Source organism: Benincasa hispida, unplaced genomic scaffold (assembly GCF_009727055.1).
Source record: "Benincasa hispida cultivar B227 unplaced genomic scaffold, ASM972705v1 Contig179, whole genome shotgun sequence".
In the NCBI taxonomy this organism is placed as follows: domain Eukaryota; kingdom Viridiplantae; phylum Streptophyta; class Magnoliopsida; order Cucurbitales; family Cucurbitaceae; genus Benincasa; species Benincasa hispida.
Window position 1 is genome coordinate 877,551 of NW_024064356.1, and position 18,813 is coordinate 896,363.

At 35.0% G+C, this 18,813-nt stretch overlaps 1 protein-coding gene across 1 annotated transcript; it reads left to right on the top strand.

Moving 5' to 3' along the window:
* The first annotated feature begins 14,989 nt into the window (after positions 1–14,989).
* On the top strand, positions 14,990–18,175 carry LOC120069027 (salicylate carboxymethyltransferase-like). Its single transcript, XM_039020685.1, has 3 exons — positions 14,990–15,487; positions 16,434–16,709; positions 17,822–18,175. Exons 1-3 carry the CDS (start codon positions 14,990–14,992, stop codon positions 18,173–18,175), a joined length of 1,128 nt encoding a protein of 375 aa, XP_038876613.1.
* The last annotated feature ends 638 nt before the right edge of the window (positions 18,176–18,813 follow it).

An 18,813-nucleotide genomic window follows, 5' to 3' on the forward strand; every position in this document is an offset into this window, starting at 1 on the left:
TACAACATTCTTTTTTTGGGCGTCAGAACAAACCTGATCCTTACTGTAACGTCCCGACCTTTTGAGTACTCTAACAAGGGCCGTTACTAATAAATACACATTAAAACCCAAACATTTAGACCATTGAGGAAAATAAAATTCATTAAAACGGTGAAGACAACTTTTCAAAACAAACTAGAAAATTAATAAATAACAAATAAATAGAATCTTTGCTCGGGGCCACTAAAAATATTTACAAAGAAAACATTCAAACTAATAAAATATTCTATCTAACCTTAAAACCTAATTTCAAAACATTCAAATAACTTAAAAACAATATATAGCATAAACTCAGTGGAAGCAATTTTCTTTGTCCCATATGGCACGATCACAGGTCCCTCTCGCCACTTGCCGTTTTGGTCCTGTTCTTACCTGAAAAACATAAAATATGAAAGGTTGAGTATAAAAAAAATACTTAGTCCCGACATTTCTTTGTACGACCAAGTGAAAACATCCCCGTATTCGGTGAGTAAACTCATATACTTGCCCCCTTCCTCTTCAGAAAGGGATGCGCTGATGAAAGTCAGGTGCGACTCCTTCACTGTGCTCAGATTCACTTCATTGAGTTTGTCCACTGTGGATTGACCATAATCCTCCAGACCTAGTGAAGCATCTTCCACTTCCTCTTCGGTCATATCATCTTCAGACTCTTTTGTGATGGTAATGTGGTGACATGATGTTTCACTTTCTTCGTGCTCTAAGTCTCCATTCTGAGGGTTGGTGAAGACGACATCGTGCCTCTTTACCTTAAGTGAACCTTCGCTTGTGTTTAGAGTAACGAAGGCCTTTTTCTTCATTCATGAGCGAACGATACTATGAATTTCTCTATTGCTTCTTTCCTCACCAGATGGTTTCTCTTCTGACGGCTTTTTGGCGTCCTTAAGGCTGAGACGTCGCAAAATTTACGTCCAAGGTATCAACTCCCTTTTTTTTTATAGTTATGTTGGGGATGTCACCGTGAGCTGCTCCCTTACCCTTTATCTCCCTTGAGATATGTTTGCTGAAGTGGTCTTCAACACATTCGCACTTAAGGCGATCAAAAACGGGCGCACAAGGTTTTCCTTTTCGAGGATTTTCTTTGCTTTTCTTTGAAATTGCACCTAATCTCTCGAAGGCTGATGGTCATGCCAACATCGAAGATTGACAGACGACTTCCTCTTCTCCTTCGTCAGGCAAAGTCAACCTTCGAAAGGCTGAGCGTCGAGTAGGTCCCAGTGAAGGAACTTTTTTGACAGAGAACCTTTGAGCAGAAGCGATGGTTAGAAAGATCATATTCTTTATTTATCGAAGGCGAAAGCGGTGAAGGAACTCTCCAAGCAATCGTGTGGTAACTCTCAAATCGTATGTCTTGGATCTTGAATAATAAAAATCATATTTTTTTATTTATCCCATTTTTCCATAAGACTAAATAACTTCCTACTAAGGGTGGTTAGAAAGAAAAAAAAGATTTAATTATCAAATAATTAATAATATAAATAAATGTGATAACCAACTTATCATATTGTATTTATAACATATAGTTTTAATATTGCATCATATACAATATATAAATCATAGTTCTTTTTCTCTATTTTATGGTATTTAATATAAATCATATTTATATTAAATTTAACAACTATGAATCTTATTCATAGAAAATATATTTGAATCATATTCAAATATTTGTTCCTCCAATTAAACAATAATGTATCAAATACATTATGTCAATTATATAATATATAATTTAATTAATTTAATTATAACATATATAATTAAATTCCCTTTTATTAATTTGAACATTTTAAATTAATCCAAAAACTGATTCTCAACTTAATCCATTGAGTTACCAAGGGGACCTTATGGACCTGTAGCTTGAAGCTCCAATGGTACGTGAATAATTGATTAAACTCTTTAATCACATTATCCACCATCCGTTAACTGTAGGGCACTCCATTAAAGACTGACAGCTGCACTCTTCGTACTACAAATATATTTTTGTGTTCATTGGATATCCAATCAACAGTACGATGATCCTTTACAAATTACTCATAGGTACAACTAGGCCAAATTACCGTTTTCCCCCTATAGTTACATCTAACTTCTTAAGTACCATTAATCCCTCTAATAAACAATAGATCATAGTCTCACTATGACTAAACCCCTCTCGGGGTAGGAAAGAGTGTGGCACCACATTGTTCAAGACCCGGAATCAACCTTTAAGGGAGCAATTTATCTACTTACCCCTGCTTCAGGAAAGGAGTGAATTCCATCTTGTGTAGCTGAGTTCCCAGCTCCCTAATCAAATGAATCTCCAAAATTGTAGGTTTATTGAGTCGGCGATCTAGCCACTCTCACCCATACAAATCAAAGGACCACCCTCATAGGCAGGAGTTCACAACTCACTCAGGATTAACGTTATGTTACCTATGGTCATCCTAGTGAAATGAAAGTCTCAATTATGAACGAGGATATATAAGGAGGATATAAATCAAACTTCTTTGTATAGAATATCCCCGCTCGCATGTCTAATACATGAATGATTAGGATCAAATCATTTGTAGCACTTTGCAACATTTGTAACACCTACAAAGCGGGTCCTACTCGTAGTGTCACAAGGATAAGGTGCCCAGCTTTATCCATATACTACAGACCATTTAGGTTATCACTTAAACATGATCCACCTGTATGTCTCCACATACATGTTTAAGTTACAACGATAACCATGGATGTTAGTTTATTGGTTTGTGGTTAATGAAACTAAAATATCATATATTTCATAGACAAAGTGAATAAAATATCAAATATTATTAATCACAGAAATGTTTGTTCATACAAGGTTTACAAACTACAGCACCCTACGAGATTTAGGGCATCAACCCCAGCACATGGTGCAAGGTTTTCTCTTTCTGCTTCCGTCATGCTCAATCTTTCAAAAACCAAAGTACGTGTAGTAGATGGCTTAATACGGTCAAAGGCTGAAGTTCTTTTACCCTTGCCCTCCTTTTCTCCTGCATCATTGACTTCTTTTGCAGTTATATGATTGTTGTTGGCCACCTTTTCCTTCGCCTTTCTGATTATGCGAATTGGCTCCAACAACTTATATCCAAGTCCCCTCCTCGACACAAGTATAGCGTGAACCCTCTTACAAAAGCTTCTTCTAGGTCGAAGAAATCTCGGGTTGCTCATAAATCTTCGAGCTCTTAAACTTAGTATGAGTTGGGAAGTCATAACCCTCCTTTGCCAATAGTTTGTAAGCCTTAGGATCGAACCCGTCTTTTGTTTTCTTTTCGAGCAGATTTACCTTTGTCAAGTCCACTTTTGGTTTGTGGATTTCCTACTTTGTTATCAGCGTGAGTGGTATGACAAAACTCTCCTTTAAGATTTCAATATCGCTGACCTGCAAACCTTTTAGGTGTTTCGTAAAAGGTGACTCACCATTCTTGCGTCTCGACAAAGGGACATAGCGCCAAATTGAGGGGCTTGGAGCCTTTTCACCCCTTAAAATAGGTATCTCTCCAATACTGGTGGACATCTCATTTCCTTTTGAGCTAGAGGCTCGAGCCTTGCTTGCAGTTTCTTTCCCTGCGTCTACTAGTGACTTTGACCTAGGTTCACCTACTTTCCTTATTAGCGAGGTCTCCGCAGACATTGCTTCACAACCACTCTCACTCTTCAAATAAAACTCCATATCTGCGATGTGAGATTCAGCTTCTGAAAATGGATTAGTGTCTGCTTCAACATTCTTAATCCCGTCCTAGTAGAACTTGAAACATTGATGCAATGACGACGTTATCACGCCATTTCTATGAATCTAAGGGCATCCCAGTAGCATCTTATAGGTGGTCTTTGAATCTATAACATGGAACAATGCATCAACCTTCAGGTCGCCTATGAGGAGCTCTAAGCGTATCGTGTCTATTGCCCTTTAGCTGCCTTGGTCGAAACCTTGAATCACCAATTTGTTATTCGATAATTCTTCCATGAGGATACCCAATTGTTTCATAGTCGTCATAGGCATTATGTTGACGGTTGATCCATTATCAATGAGAATTCGATTGACTCTTTGTTCTCAAATATATCCTAAGACGTACATGAAGGATCTCTTACCGAAGAGTTCCATGAGCAGTTCGGATCGCTCCGATCTCACATCGACCGAAATACAACAATATATATTCAAACGTACAGTTATACAAATAAATAGTAAATATCGGCATGCTATGAACAAGATAATAACAAGGGAATGAGTTGCCATACCAATTGAAGACGGTCTTCAAACTTTGGAACTCAATGCAACAGAACCCTCCACCCAATCAACCAACGCCCAGCAGTAGCATCGACCACAAACTCATGACCGCAACGGGGATGACACCATCAGAAAAGAGCCCTGAGTATTCTCGGAGTGAGAACCTAAAGCGTGGTCTTTGATGAATTTGGTAAAGGAATGAGGAAGACCAGATCGTGTAGGCGATAAGCAAGTAGAATGGAAAAAGGCGCTATCGTATAGCACGATACTTATCGTTTAGGAGAAACTACACGATCGTGTAGGTTTTACTGAACGATCTTTTAGGAAATGGTATACGATTGTTTAGCAAACTCGGCACATACTACGATCATTTAGGGAAGCTATGTGATCGTGTAAGAACTAGTGTGCGATCGTTTAGGCGCGAGGTGGACGATCGTTTAGGCAGAGAGTGACTATCGCATAGGCTCTCGATTTACTTAAAAGATCGTTTACGATTCACCAACGCGCTCTCTCTTTCTCTTTGGACGGACCATTCAAAATGAAAACTATTTTCATTAATTCATCGGTTACAATAACCGACGCTGCCCCACTATCCCACATCCAAACGTGATTTTTTGGCTTAATTATCATATAATTAACCAATTAATTAATAATAAATATAATCATATTATATTTTTACCCTATATTTTGATATCACATATCTACTATAGTATTTTCTCCTCTACTTGATATAAATCATATTTATATCTAATTTCCTCTAAAATAATGTATCTCATACATTTAGCCAATTATATCATATATAATTAACTAGTCCAATTATATCATATATAATCGAACTTCTTCTTGTGAATTTGAACATTTCAAATTAACCCAAACACTGGTTCTCGACTTTATCCAAGCTACCCAGGGGACCTAATGGGCCTGTAGCTTGAAGCTCCAACAGTCCGTGAATAGCTGACTAAACTCTTTAGCCACGAGATCCACCATCCGTTAACTGTCAGGCATTCCACTAAAGACCAACAGCTAACTCTTCTTACCACATATATATTTCTGTGTCCATCGGATATAACTAATCAAGAGTACGATGACCCTTCACAGATGCTCGTAAGTACAGCTGGACAGAATTACTGTTTTTCCCCTGTAGTTACATCTCACTCCTTAAGTATCACTGGTTCCTTTAATGAACAATACAACATAGTCCAACTATGTGTGAACACCTCTCGGGCCAAGAGAAGGTGTGTGGCACCACATCGTTCAAGCCCCAGAATCAGTCTTTAAGGGAGCCATCTATCTACTTACCTCTGCCTCAGAGAAGGAGTAAATTTCATCTTATGTAGCTGAGTTCCCAGCTCCCAAATTAGACGAATCCCCAAAATGGTATGTTTGAATCGGCGACCTGGCCACTCGCACCCATACAAATCAAAGGACCGCCCTCAATGGCAAGAGTTTCTAACTCACTTAGGATTGAGGTCATGTTACCTATGGTCATCCTAGTGAAGTGAAGTCTCTGTCATGAACGTTATTATATAACGAGATGTTAACACTTCGTGGTTAGGTCTTATACAAACTCTTTGTATAGGATGCCCCCGCTCGCATGTCCCCTACACGAATGATCAGGATAAGACCATCTATGAAAGTCACAACACTCGTGACCATTCCACAAAGCAGGCCGCATTTGTAGCATTACCAGGATAAGGTTTGCCTCCTATATCCATATACTACAGACCATTTTGGTTAACACTCAAGACATGATCCACTTGTATGTTACCACATACATGCTTAAGTCACATATAGATAGCCAGAGATTTTATGTTTATTGGTTTGTGGTAAAGCAAATAAAACAAGCAACTGAGCAAAATACAAGATATGAAGTAAATATCATATATTATACAACACAAGCGTTTATACAAACTATTTACAAACTACAGGACACGAGACTTTAGGGCATCAACCCCAACAGTACAAAGGCTTATTGTGCAGCTTGGATCCCAACAGTAGATCTTCATCAGAGAAACCTATGGATGTACTGAAGGATCTCTTAACGAAGAGTTCCATGAGCATGTTCGGATCTCTCCAAATTCACAGTGACCGAAATACCCCATATATATTCAAACGCACAGTTATGCAAACAAACAGTCAATTAACGACATGCTTTGAAAAAAAAAATAACAAGAGAGAGAGTTCACATATCAGTTGAAGATGGTCTTCTAGCTTTGGAATTCAACGCAGCAGATGACCTCTACCAGATCAACCAACGCCCAACAAATGCGTCGACTACAACAGCACGAACAACCGCAAAAACACAAACGCAGTGGGGACGACACCATCAGAAAAGAGTCCCAAATATTCTCGGAGTGAGAACCCAAAGTGTGGTCTTTGGTGAGTTTAGTAGAGGTAGGAGGAAAAACTGACTGTGTAGGTGATAAGCAAGTGTGTGTGTGTGGGGGGGGGGGGGAGGGGAATATGAAGCTATCATATAGCAGATATTTATCGCTTAGGAGAAACTACACGATCGTGTAGATTTTACTGAATGATTGTTTAGAAAACAGAAGCTGATCGTTTAACAAACACGACACAATATACGATCATTTGAAACTTAGTGTGCGATTTAGGCGCTAAGCGACTATTCTATAGGTAATCGATTTTAAAATGATCGATTACGTTTTCACACCAACGTGCTCCTTCGATCTTTTTTCGGACTTTTTCGAATGATTAAAAAATGAAACAGATTTCATTTTATTCACCTGTTACAATAACCGATGTTGTTCCCACTAACGCACGTCCGAGCGAGATTTTGGGTTAATTATCATATAGTTAACCAATTAAATTATTAATAAATATAATCATATTATATTTTTACCCTATAGTTTGATATCACATATCTACTATAATAATTTCTCCTCTACTTGATATAAATCATATTTATATCTAATTTCCTCCAGAATAATGTCTCATACATTTTACCAATTATATCATGTATAATTAACCAGTCCAATTCATATCATACATAATCGAACTTTCTCTCTTATCAATTTGAACATTTCAAAATTAAACCAAACACTGAATTCTCGACTTTATCCAAGCTACCCAGGGGACCTAATGGACCTGTGGCTCAAAGCTTCAATGGTCCATGACTAAACTCTTTAGCCACGAGATCCACCATTCGTTAACTATCAGGCATTTCACTAAAGAACAACAACTGGATTTTTCTTACCACAAATATATTTTTGTGTCCATTTAATATAACCAATCATGAATACGATGACCCTTCACAGATACTCGTAAGTACAGCTGGGCCAAATTATCGTTTTGCCTTTGTAGTTACATCTCACTCCTTAAGTACTACCGATTTCTCTAATGAACAATACAACATAGTCCAACTATGTGTGAACACCTCTTGGGCCAAGAGAAGGTGTGTGGTGCCACATCATTCAAGCCCTAGAATCATCCCTTAAGGGAGCTACCTATCTACTTACCCTGCCTCGAGGAAGGAGTGAATTCCATCTTATGTAGCTGAGTTCTCAGCTCCCAAATTAGACGAATCCCCAAAATGGTAGGTTTGAATTGGCGACCTGGCCACTCGCACCCATACAAATCAAAGGACCACCCTCAATGGCAGGAGTTCCCAACTCACTTAGGATTAAGGTCATATTACCTATGGTCATCCTAGTGAAGTGAAATCTCTGTCATGAACGGTGTTACATAACGAGACGTTAACACTTTGTGGTCAGGTCTTATACAAACTTTTTGTATAGGATGCCTCCGCTCGCATATCCCCAACACTAATGATCAGGATAAGACCATCTGTGACAAGTCGCAACACTTGTGACCATTCGACAAAGCGGGCCGCATCCGTAGCATTACCAGGATAAGGTTTCCCTCCTATATCCATATACTACAGACCATTTTGGTTATCACTCAAGACATGATAATTTGTCTTTATGTGACTTAAGCATGTATGTAGTGACATACAAGTGGATCATGTCTTAAGTGACAACCAAAATGGTCTGTAATATATGGATATAGGAGGGAAACCTTATCCTGGCACTACGGACGCGGCTTGCTTTGTGGAATTGTTACAAGTGTTGTGACTTGTCACAGATGGTCTGATCCTGATCATTAATGTAGAGGACATGCGAGCGGAGATGTCCTATAAAAGAGTTTGTATAAGACCCAACCTCGAAGTGTTAACGTCTCGTTATATAACTTCGTTCATGACTGAGACTTCACTTCAATAGGATGACCATAGGTAACATGACCTCAATCCTGAGTGAGTTGGGAACTCCTGCCATTGAAGGTGGTCTTTTGATTTGCATGGGTGCGAGTGGCAGAGCGCCAACTCAAACCTACCACTTTAGGTGGGGATTCGTCTGATTTGGAATCTGGGAACTCAGTTTCACAAGATAGAGTCCACTCCTTCCTCGAAGCAGAGGTAAGTAGATAGATTGCTCTCTTAAGGGCTGATCCCGGAGCTTGAACAATGTGGCGTCACACATCTTCTCATGGCCCAAGAGGTGTTCGCCCATAGTAGGACTATGTTGTATTGTTCACTAGAGGGATTAGTGGTACTTAAGAAGCAAGATATAACTATAGGGGCAAAACGGTAAATTGGCCTGTTGTAATTACGAGCATCTGTGAAGGGTCATCGTACTGATGATTGGTTATATCCAATGGACATAGAAATATATATATATGGTAAGAAGAGTTCAACTGTCGGTCTTTAGTGGAATGCCTAGCAGTTAACAAATGGTGGATATCGTGACTAAAGAGTTTAGTCAGCTATTCACGTACTGTTGGAGCTTCGAGCCATTGGTCCATAAGATCCCATTGGTAGCTTGGATACAAGTTGAGAGTAAGTTTTTGGATCAGTTTGAAATGTTCAAATTCATAAGAGGGAGTTCGATTATATGTGGTATAATTGAACTAGTTAATTATATATGATATAATTAACTTTATGTATGAGATACATTAATTTGGAGGAATTTGGATATAAATATGATTTATATCTAGTGGAGAAAAAATACTATGATTAATATATGTTATTAATTCATAAGTTATGAATATGATGTGATCATATTCATTGTTTATTAATTGGCGGTTAAATGAGTAATAGGACGACGTCTCTTCTATTTTCTAACGGATGAGTAAGTTGAAAAATCACTTTGAGACGCTTAAATAGCTCACGGTGTGTTAAGTATAGGATGCGCGGGCATTGTGTTGAAGAGTGTCATCGCTTAGAAAATCTGTGCCTATACGATAGTGCCTAAACGATCACTTACCTATATGATAGTTACGATAGTTGCTGAGCAATTGCTTAACAATTACACCCCCGCATGCTATTTACTAAACGATCGTTTACCTTTTCCTAAGCGATCGTTTAGCGCTTGATATTTATTAAACGATTGTTTACCTTTTCTTAAGCGATTGATTAGCGCCCAATATTTACTAAACGATCGTATAGACAATCATTTAGTTTTTCTACACGATCGTTTAAACGATCACTTATCTTTTTCCTACACGATCGTATACTTCACCTAAACTATCAAGAATTTTGTCTATACGATAGACGAGCCTATCTCCCACTTACTTGATCGTTGTATACGATCTCTCTTCCTTCTTCTCTCTACCAAATCCGAACACAGCCCACCCTTTGGATTCTCACTCCAAGAATACTGAGGGCTCTGAGTGGTGGTGTCATCCCCATTTCCTTCTGTTCGTGTGGAGGTTGTTCAAGATAGACGATTGGGTTTTGCTAAGAAATAGCTTGTTATCTCACAAAAGCGAGATTTGCTGTGAAGAATAAGTCTTCAACTGGTATGATCTCTCGATCTCTTATTTACTGTTCTTTTGAGCATGTCAATAATTTAGCATTATGAATGCATATTAGTATGTTTGAATGTGTATGTAAAAATTCTGTCACAATGAATTGGAAAGATCCGCTTCCGCTCATAGGTACTCTTGAATAAGAGTTCCTTCAGGGTCATCTACCTTCCCTGCTCGTTCTGGTCATTTACATTTTAGTAGCTGGATAAGATGCTTTTTCAGCAGTTACTTAAGCATATCCGCAACGTCAGAGTCGGGGAATGGGTAGATTTTTTCCTACCTCTCTTTTAAAGTTAGGCGACGTCTTTTGCTTCCCTCGTCTTTCTTTTCAATCTTCATCTCCTTTCCTTTCGAGGAAAACTTCAGTGGGGCTACATTAACGGCCATCGTTTCCTTCATGGCGCTCTTCATAACCTTTTCAGCGTCCTTTACCTCTTTCTTATCCTTCCACACCTCGGGGATCAGGAAATCCTTCCTTCCTTTATTAGTGATGCTCAGCTCCATTTCGTGGGCACGAGTCACCAATTCTTCGAATGTACAGGGTTTTATTCCCTACAAAATATAGAGAAGTCTCAATTGTATACCTTGGGTGCATATTTCTATAGCAGACAGTTCGATGAGTCAGTCTTTGCAATCCAGACTCAGAGCTCTCCATAGATTGATGTAGTCGATGACTGGCTCCTCTTTCCGTTGCTTGGCATTCGTCAGCTCCATCATGCTAATAGTGCGCCTAGTGTTGTAGAAGCGGTTCAAGAATTCCCTTTCAAGCTGCTCCCAACTGTCGATCACCTCAGGCTTCAGGTCCGTGTACCAGTCAAAAGCGTTTCCTTTGAGGGTTCTGACAAACTGCTTAACCAATAGATCTCCCCTGGTTCCCGTGTTCTCGCATGTTTCCACGACATGGTCAATGTGTTGCTTTGGGTTGCCCTTTTCGTCGAATTGCTGGAACTTCGGAGGTTGGCACCTAGCTGGCATTCTCAAGTTGTCGATTCTCTGGGTTTACGACTTGGAATACATGAAAGAGGTCTGAGATAGGCCTTCATACTGAACCCTTATGAAGGTCATGATCATATCCCGCAAGGCTGCAGCTATTGGACCGACAGAGAGGCCACTGAAGCTGATTGTTGCAACTGATATTTTTGCAACACGGTCTTCCCTTTGTCAATTTCTTTGAGCAGGTGCCTGGCTTGATTTAGCAGCCTCTCAAGATTGTATCTATTCTCTTAAGGCATCGATCTTGTGATCTCAATCCTTGACGACTTTCATCAGAAAGTTTATCTTCCTCTCCATTTCTGCCATGGCTATCTTGGCGGTTATGTCCGCCATCATGACAGAGATCACATCTGGGTGTGACTCCCTTTTCGACTTGTTAGAGGCAAAAGTAGAGTTGTCAAAGTGGAATTCTCCTTGATGACAATCTTGCCTTTTGGAGACTTTGTCATCTGCCTTAGGATATTATGCGCGATAACAGAACCATGTTTTTGCTCCTACGTGACCTCATCTGAACGATTGCGGGTGACAGGTCCCATGTAGGAGTTGCTTACGGAGGACGCTTTGGATGCAAATTTCTTTAGTATCATCGATTTATTTGGATGCTGAGAGAGAGATGGGAGGTAGAGATAATCCCACCGAACGTGTCAATTTGTTTGCACGAAGTTTTCGGAGAAACTTAATTCGTAGAGTTGAACTTGAGTTGGTGTTGATGTTGATGTTGATTTAATGTGATGTGGTTCAATCTCTAACACTTGATCCTCTGGTCCTTGGTTGAATGAGTGCGCTTGACTTGAAGAAGTGAAACGCCGAACATTCTTGAAGTAAAAGTCTTGGGAGAGTCTTTGTACCTTCAAAAGGGCTTGTGTCTTCAAGAAGTATATAGCTTCAGGAGTCTAAGAGTCTTCTGCTTGTTGGTGAAGTCTTTCTGGGCTCTCTAGAATGTAAAATTGCTGACCCCTACAAATGAGTAGAGCTTCTCTATTTATAGAGTTCTCAGATGGACTTCATGGGCTTGGGTTTGGTTGACCAATGGGTCTGGCTCTTGCATCCAATTAGTTGGATTTGGACTTGGTTGATCCATGAGTATGACTCTTGAGCTTAATTAGTTGGATTTGAGTTTGATTTGACATCTGGGTCAAATTCAACCTATTTGTGGGTTTAGAGACTTTAACCCAAATAATAATAATATTAAATTTGACCAAGTTAATTTTATCCAATTAAGCGGTCATGATGAAACCACGACACATATCAACTCCTAGTTGGTCTCAAATTTAATATTTTGGAATTTCATCATTAATTTAGTAAACGATGTGATAATTTGTGGTTAGTCCAAAATTTCATCATTAATTTAAAAAAAAACATTTTTATTTAAACTATTTTCGATTAAAAAAATAGTTAAACTACATTTCAAAACCTATTTTGATTGTTGTTAAACAATTTTTTTTTCTTTTTCAAAAGGACTTATTTGCAAAATTTAAACAAAACACACTCTAAAATTAAATTTTTGGTTTAAACACTTGAAACAATCCAAACGAACATTTTATCTACTAAATTAATTTCTAATATATGTGATATTATTTAATTCACATTTTTAGTTCGATTTCAAAAATATTACTTAATTTGTTGTCAAATTTTTTTCAGGTGCTATCACAATAATTACAATCAATCACATTATTACAAGTACAATTCTCTTCCTCAAAACGAAGTAAGTCATTGTTCTAATTATTATCACCTCGAAAATCAAGGCTGGTTTAATAATTTTTTCACCAAGCCATCCTCAACGGTTATCACCATTACTACAACAACAGCATCACAAAGGAGATTTTGAGTAATATTACTTCAATGGCAATTTTCTTCATCATAATAGAAGAGAAAATCGAGTTGGTTATTGTCATATTGAAAATAGTTGTTATTTGGATTATACAACACCCTCTTTTATGACACCAATTAGATCACATGGATGTTTTGGCCCTGCAATTTCTCCAATTAATCAACGTAAATTTCATTTTTATATTTGTATTAATAAATAAATAATGATTTAGTTCAAATGAAATGAACTACACTTGATACTATATTTAGTGAATTAGCAAAAATTTATAAGAAAACTAAAAATTTTCTTAAGAATTTGAGGAAGACAAATAAGAAACTTTTCTATTTCATTAAATCTGTGTGTTTTTCCTCTAAATTTTTGTCAATACACTCATGATTTTGTCAGATAAGTTTCTAATGAATACAAAATTTAATTTTAGAGACTAGTTTTAAAATATCTTTAAAAATATTAGGAAAAAACACCTAATCATTAGAAATTAGAAGAGTCTAACAATTTCAAAATTAATGTAAATTTATAATTATTATTTAAAGGATTGTTTTCAAATCGAAAACGAAACAAAATATTTATAAATACAATAAAATTTAATATTTATCTACGATAGACTACTATCTGTATTATGATAGACATAAATAATACTATCGTAGTCTATTACAAGTAGACTATAATTTTTGTTATTGTTTATAAATATTTTAAGTAATTTTATTATTTAAAATAATTTTTTTATCCAAAAGTATAATTATTTTATATCCTTCTCCCAATAATGTAAACTACCCTGACTAAAGTTTCAATATAATTTATTGAAAAATGCAATACGTCCATACATAATTATCTTTTAATTAAAAGTCAAAGCATCTTATGTTTGAGATAATTCCAAAGAAGAAAAATGACAAAATTAACCTTTTAAGTCAATGATCCAGAGAGAGATTCATAAATAAATTAAAGGTGCTTAAATCATTGATTATTATGTGAGATGTGGGAGGGAGAGAGATCTAATTAAAATGTAAAAAATATATCAAAAGAAATTTCAATGGAGCTTTATAAATTTTAATATACGTATTTATTAATCTAACCATTTAATTTTTTTATATATTATATTAAGATTACTAATATTTTGTATTGCTTTTTTTTTTTTATGTTTTATTGATTTCCTTATTTCCCCTCATGATTAAATACATAACATTTTTTAAAATATCGATATAAATGTGAACATGTGAAATTTGATTCTATAATTATAATTATTCTTTATTTAAAGTCCAATCTCATATTTCAAAGAAAGAAATGTTTTAACAATGACCATGTAACTCAATTAAAACTTTTTAAACATTTAGATTTTATTCGACAAACATTTAATTTTTAAAAATTGAGTCTATAAACATCATTTTCATTTAAAAAACCAATCTAATTTTTTAAAATTAATAATAAAAAATTAGTTTTTAAAAACTTATTTTTATTCTTAAAATTTAGTTAAAAATTCAATTTTTTTATTTAAGAAATATTTAAAAAAATCATTCTTAGAAATTGAGAGAAAATTTGAAAACCAAATAACTATGGCTAAAATTGTAACCAAATGGGACTTTATTTATCATTATTTAAAATATTTTTTTAATAAGTTCTTCCAAAATTATTCATGAAGGTTCTCATTTTATTTACATAAAATTGAGATCTTAACACTTCAATCAACTTTCATATTTAAATACAATATATATTTTTTTTAATACAACGGTGAGGATGGAGGATCGAAGCTCCAACCTCTAGGATAGAAGATCTTGTCAATTAAACTAAATGGCTTAAACAAAATTTATATTTTATAGATTTAATGTTTAATCAAATAATACATTTTTTAATCAATTAATCTTACATAAACTTGATGATTTAAAAATTGCTAATCAGACTGCATAGCCAAATGGAACGACCAATTCGTCCTTTCAAAAATACAAACTTAGAAGATGATAAATAATTTATTCACATCATCCATAGTTTATATATTAAATATTTAAATGAACCCTAAGTATTGATTAAGAGGGAGATTAATTAAGAGATTCTCGATAATTACTAAACAGCCCAAAAAAAAATTCAAATCAATGGAAGAAATCCAGAATTTAGAAACGCCCAGAATTCTGAGAATGAACCATGGAATCGGCGATCAAAGCTACGCCACAAACTCAATCTCACAGCGCAAATACCAATCCGGATCCCGCCCTCTGCTCCACCGCGCCGTCGCCGCCTTATGCGCTGCCGATTTGCCAAGCGCCATCGCCGTCGCTGATCTCGGCTGTTCTTCAGGACCGAACGCGCTCTTTGCGCTCTCGGAGATCGTCGGCGTGATCCACCGACGGTGCTGCGGAGATCCGCCGGAGTTGATGGTGTTTTTGAACGATCTGGTGGAGAATGATTTCAACTCTGTTTTTAGAGGATTGTCGAAATTCTGTGAAAATTTGAAAGAGAAGAATGGCGGGGGATCATCGGTTTTGCGTGAATGTTTTGTTGCCGGAGTTCCAGGATCTTTCTATGGAAGATTGTTTCCTTTTAAGAGTCTCCATTTTGTGCATTCTTCTTCAAGTCTCCATTGGCTTTCTCAGGTTTGTTTCTCAATCAAATACTCTGTTTTTGGATCCGCATGAGATTTTTGTACCCGGAATTATCATATTTAACTAACTTTTAACCACCAGTAAACGCTTCTTATGAGAGTTATCTACTCATGCTCCTCCTCACTCTCTCTAATGCTCACTTTCACACAAAAAAACGTTGACAAATAATTTGTAACATGAAAGATTATTCTTGTTGTTTTCAAAGCTTAGATCCAACGACATTCTAATATCAATTTTAAAATGATTATATGCATATTAGGCAACATCTATTTTTGTGCATCTCATTAAGTTGTCTAATCATAATTTATCCGGTAGTTCTTTTCTGAAATATTTTAATTCTTTTATCTGTGTGAGTGATGAGAAAATGATGCATAAAGATAGGTGTAGCTTGGAATGCACTTAAGTGTGACCTTTTAATTTATATTGTCATAAAATATTAAATGATAAAATAATAGTATATCATAGACATTAAAATAGACATTTTGAAAGTTAGACAAGCAAGATTAGTTATTAAACTTTTAGATTTTGCATCTATTTCATAAGTGTCTAATGGGTCTTAAGTTATAATCGTGTGTCGAATAAATCCTTTAATTTTTTATTTGTGTCTAAATATCTTTGACCTATTCGATATTTTTTCAATATTCATGAATCAGCCAAAACTAAAAGTTTAGGATTTCAATAGATTAATTAATTTAAAAAGAAAAAAAATCCAAATACTAAATACAACATAAGCCTATCATAGACATAAATTTGGAAGTTGAAGGACGACCTCTTAGATATTTTTAGAAATTCATCAATAAATTTAAGAATCAAATAGAAACGGATGTCAAAATTTAGAGATTAAACTTATAATCTAACCTTATCAAATCGTCGCGAGCACAAATACAAGATGAAAGTCGAAGGAATGAATGAATGACATTAAAAAGTTGAAAAACAGGTACCAAGAGAGCTGATGAATGAGAAAGGAAAGGGAATAAGAAACAAAGGGAAGATATTCATATCAAAGACAAGCCCAAGTGAAGTAATAGAAGCCTATTATGGTCAATTCAAGAAGGATTTCAATTGTTTTTTGGAGTCAAGATCAAAAGAAGTTGTGAGTGGTGGGAGAATGGTGTTAACTTTTAGAGGAAGAAGACAACCAGATCCATGCCCTGATGAAACTTGCCTTCTTTGGGATTACTTGGGCCTAGCTTTTCAAGCTTTGGTCCATCAGGTATATTTTCATTTTCCCTTTTTTCCTATATTCTTTAACATTCTTTTTTCTTTTTACATTATCTTATATCACAATAATAATAGTCATTTCAACCCATCTTTTTTATATAACTAAATTTTCAATTAATAGGTATTTTAGATAATTGACACATCCATATATTTTTTCACATATTTATTAGGACACAAAATTTGAAAGTTCATAATTCCATTAGATGTAAAATTTAAATTTTTATATAATACATCAATTAATTTTTAAAAATTTTAAAATTGTCAAGACCTATTAAAGACAAAATTAAAATTCTAGGCATTTGTTAGATATTTGTAAAGTTCGATGACTTATTAGACATAAAATTAAAAGTTTTATGAGATATTTGATACTTTTTAAATTTTCAAGGACTAAATAAACATAAGTTTTGTCTCTCCCTATAATATCAATATCAATATATATATATATATCGTAGTTTCTAATTTATTTCATTTTATCACTCTTAATATGTTTGGTAGTGGTTTTGAAATAGTTGTAAATCATTTTCAAAATTATTTCAAAAAAATACTTTTAATAATTCGAAAATCAATTATGATGATAAAAAAAATTACATTTAAAAATATAAAATAAATTATTCAATTAATTTTGAATAATTAAAGATATGTTTTGAAGTGATTTTAAATATGACAAAAGTAATTTTAACAATTTCAAGATTACTCTCAAACAAGCATGAAACTTTAAAAATATAACAATTTCGGACATTGCTATTCTTATACGATTACTTGATTTTTGCCCATTTAAAAATATAATAATTTCGGACATTGCTATTCTTATATGATTATTTAATTTTTGCCCACTTAATATTATGTTGGCGTATATATATACATTTATTCATATCCTCACGTTATTCATTTGTTAAAAAATTAAGCACAAAATAATAACAATAACTAAAAGTGGTTATTTCTTGCAAGTTCGTACATACAATATATATATATTTGAAAAATTAGATTTGAAAGTTTGAGGATTAAAATAGACATTTTGAAATTTCGGAAACCGAAATGGAATAATTTTTTTTTTTTTTTTTTTTGATTGAGTAACCAAAGGATGAATATATTTATGTAAAATAGGGGCTTATTGAGGAGGAAAAATTGGACAACTACAACACTCCTTACTATGAACCATATATGGAGGATGTGAAAAAAGAGATAGAAAAAGAAGGGTCCTTCAAAATAGAGAATTTGGAAATAATTGCTTTGCCATGGGATGGTGTTAATAAAGATGGGGAAAGTTGTGAAAGATCAAAGACAACTCAACAAATGGCAAAGGCCATTCAAGCAGTCAATGAATCTATGATAAGAAGCCATTTTGGAGGTGAAATTATAGAGCCATTGTTTAAGAGATTTAGGGAAATCATGGAGGCTGATACTAAAGAAGTGGAGCATGTTAGTTTGGTGGTTTCTTTGGTTAGAAAAGAACTATGAGAACATATTTTAATCAATGTCACCACATTGTTTTTTTGTATAGTGTTTTAGGGTTATGATTGGAATAAACGTGCTATCGAATGTGAGGTAATGTTTGGTTTCTAAAGTTTTTTAGAATTATTCATAATTTGGATTCGCATTTCACTTATTTAGATATTTTTTAAATAAATCAAAAAAATTATATTTGTTTGTTTCATCAAGATTCTCTCTCATCTAGAAGTACTTCAGTAGACAATTTTTATAGTCTTTTTCGCTATATGTCTCGATCGTTTTAATCAACTAGATCAAGATAGATATGTGAGTTATCTCTTCTAAAAATAAATATGTGTGGATCAACTCACGCCCTATCAGAAATGACTTTTAGGACTTAGGTTCATAGGAAAAATTAAGAGGAGTAGGAAGTTTTGTCCCACGTACATAGATCTAGAATTACCTAGAGGGTATAAATACCAAGTCATTCTAGATGATAATCTAAAGTGTGTTGGTGATGAAAGTATAACCTTTTTATTACTCATGCGCCGTCGCCGTCGTTTGATCGGATAGGCTTAGGTAACTGCGCTGGTGAAAAAGGCCTAATTTTTTATTACTTATTTATTTAATTATTTTTTAAATAAAATCATTGTATTAATATTTTTGTT

Bases quoted from the DNA above. Each gene is read 5' to 3' on its own strand.
- LOC120069027 (XM_039020685.1), top strand. From the start codon at position 14,990: ATGGAAGAAATCCAGAATTTAGAAACGCCCAGAATTCTGAGAATGAAC. The intron at 15,488-16,433 runs GTTTGTTTCTCA...GTTGAAAAACAG, and splicing joins GTCTCCATTGGCTTTCTCAG to GTACCAAGAGAGCTGATGAA. The intron at 16,710-17,821 runs GTATATTTTCAT...TATGTAAAATAG, and splicing joins TTCAAGCTTTGGTCCATCAG to GGGCTTATTGAGGAGGAAAA.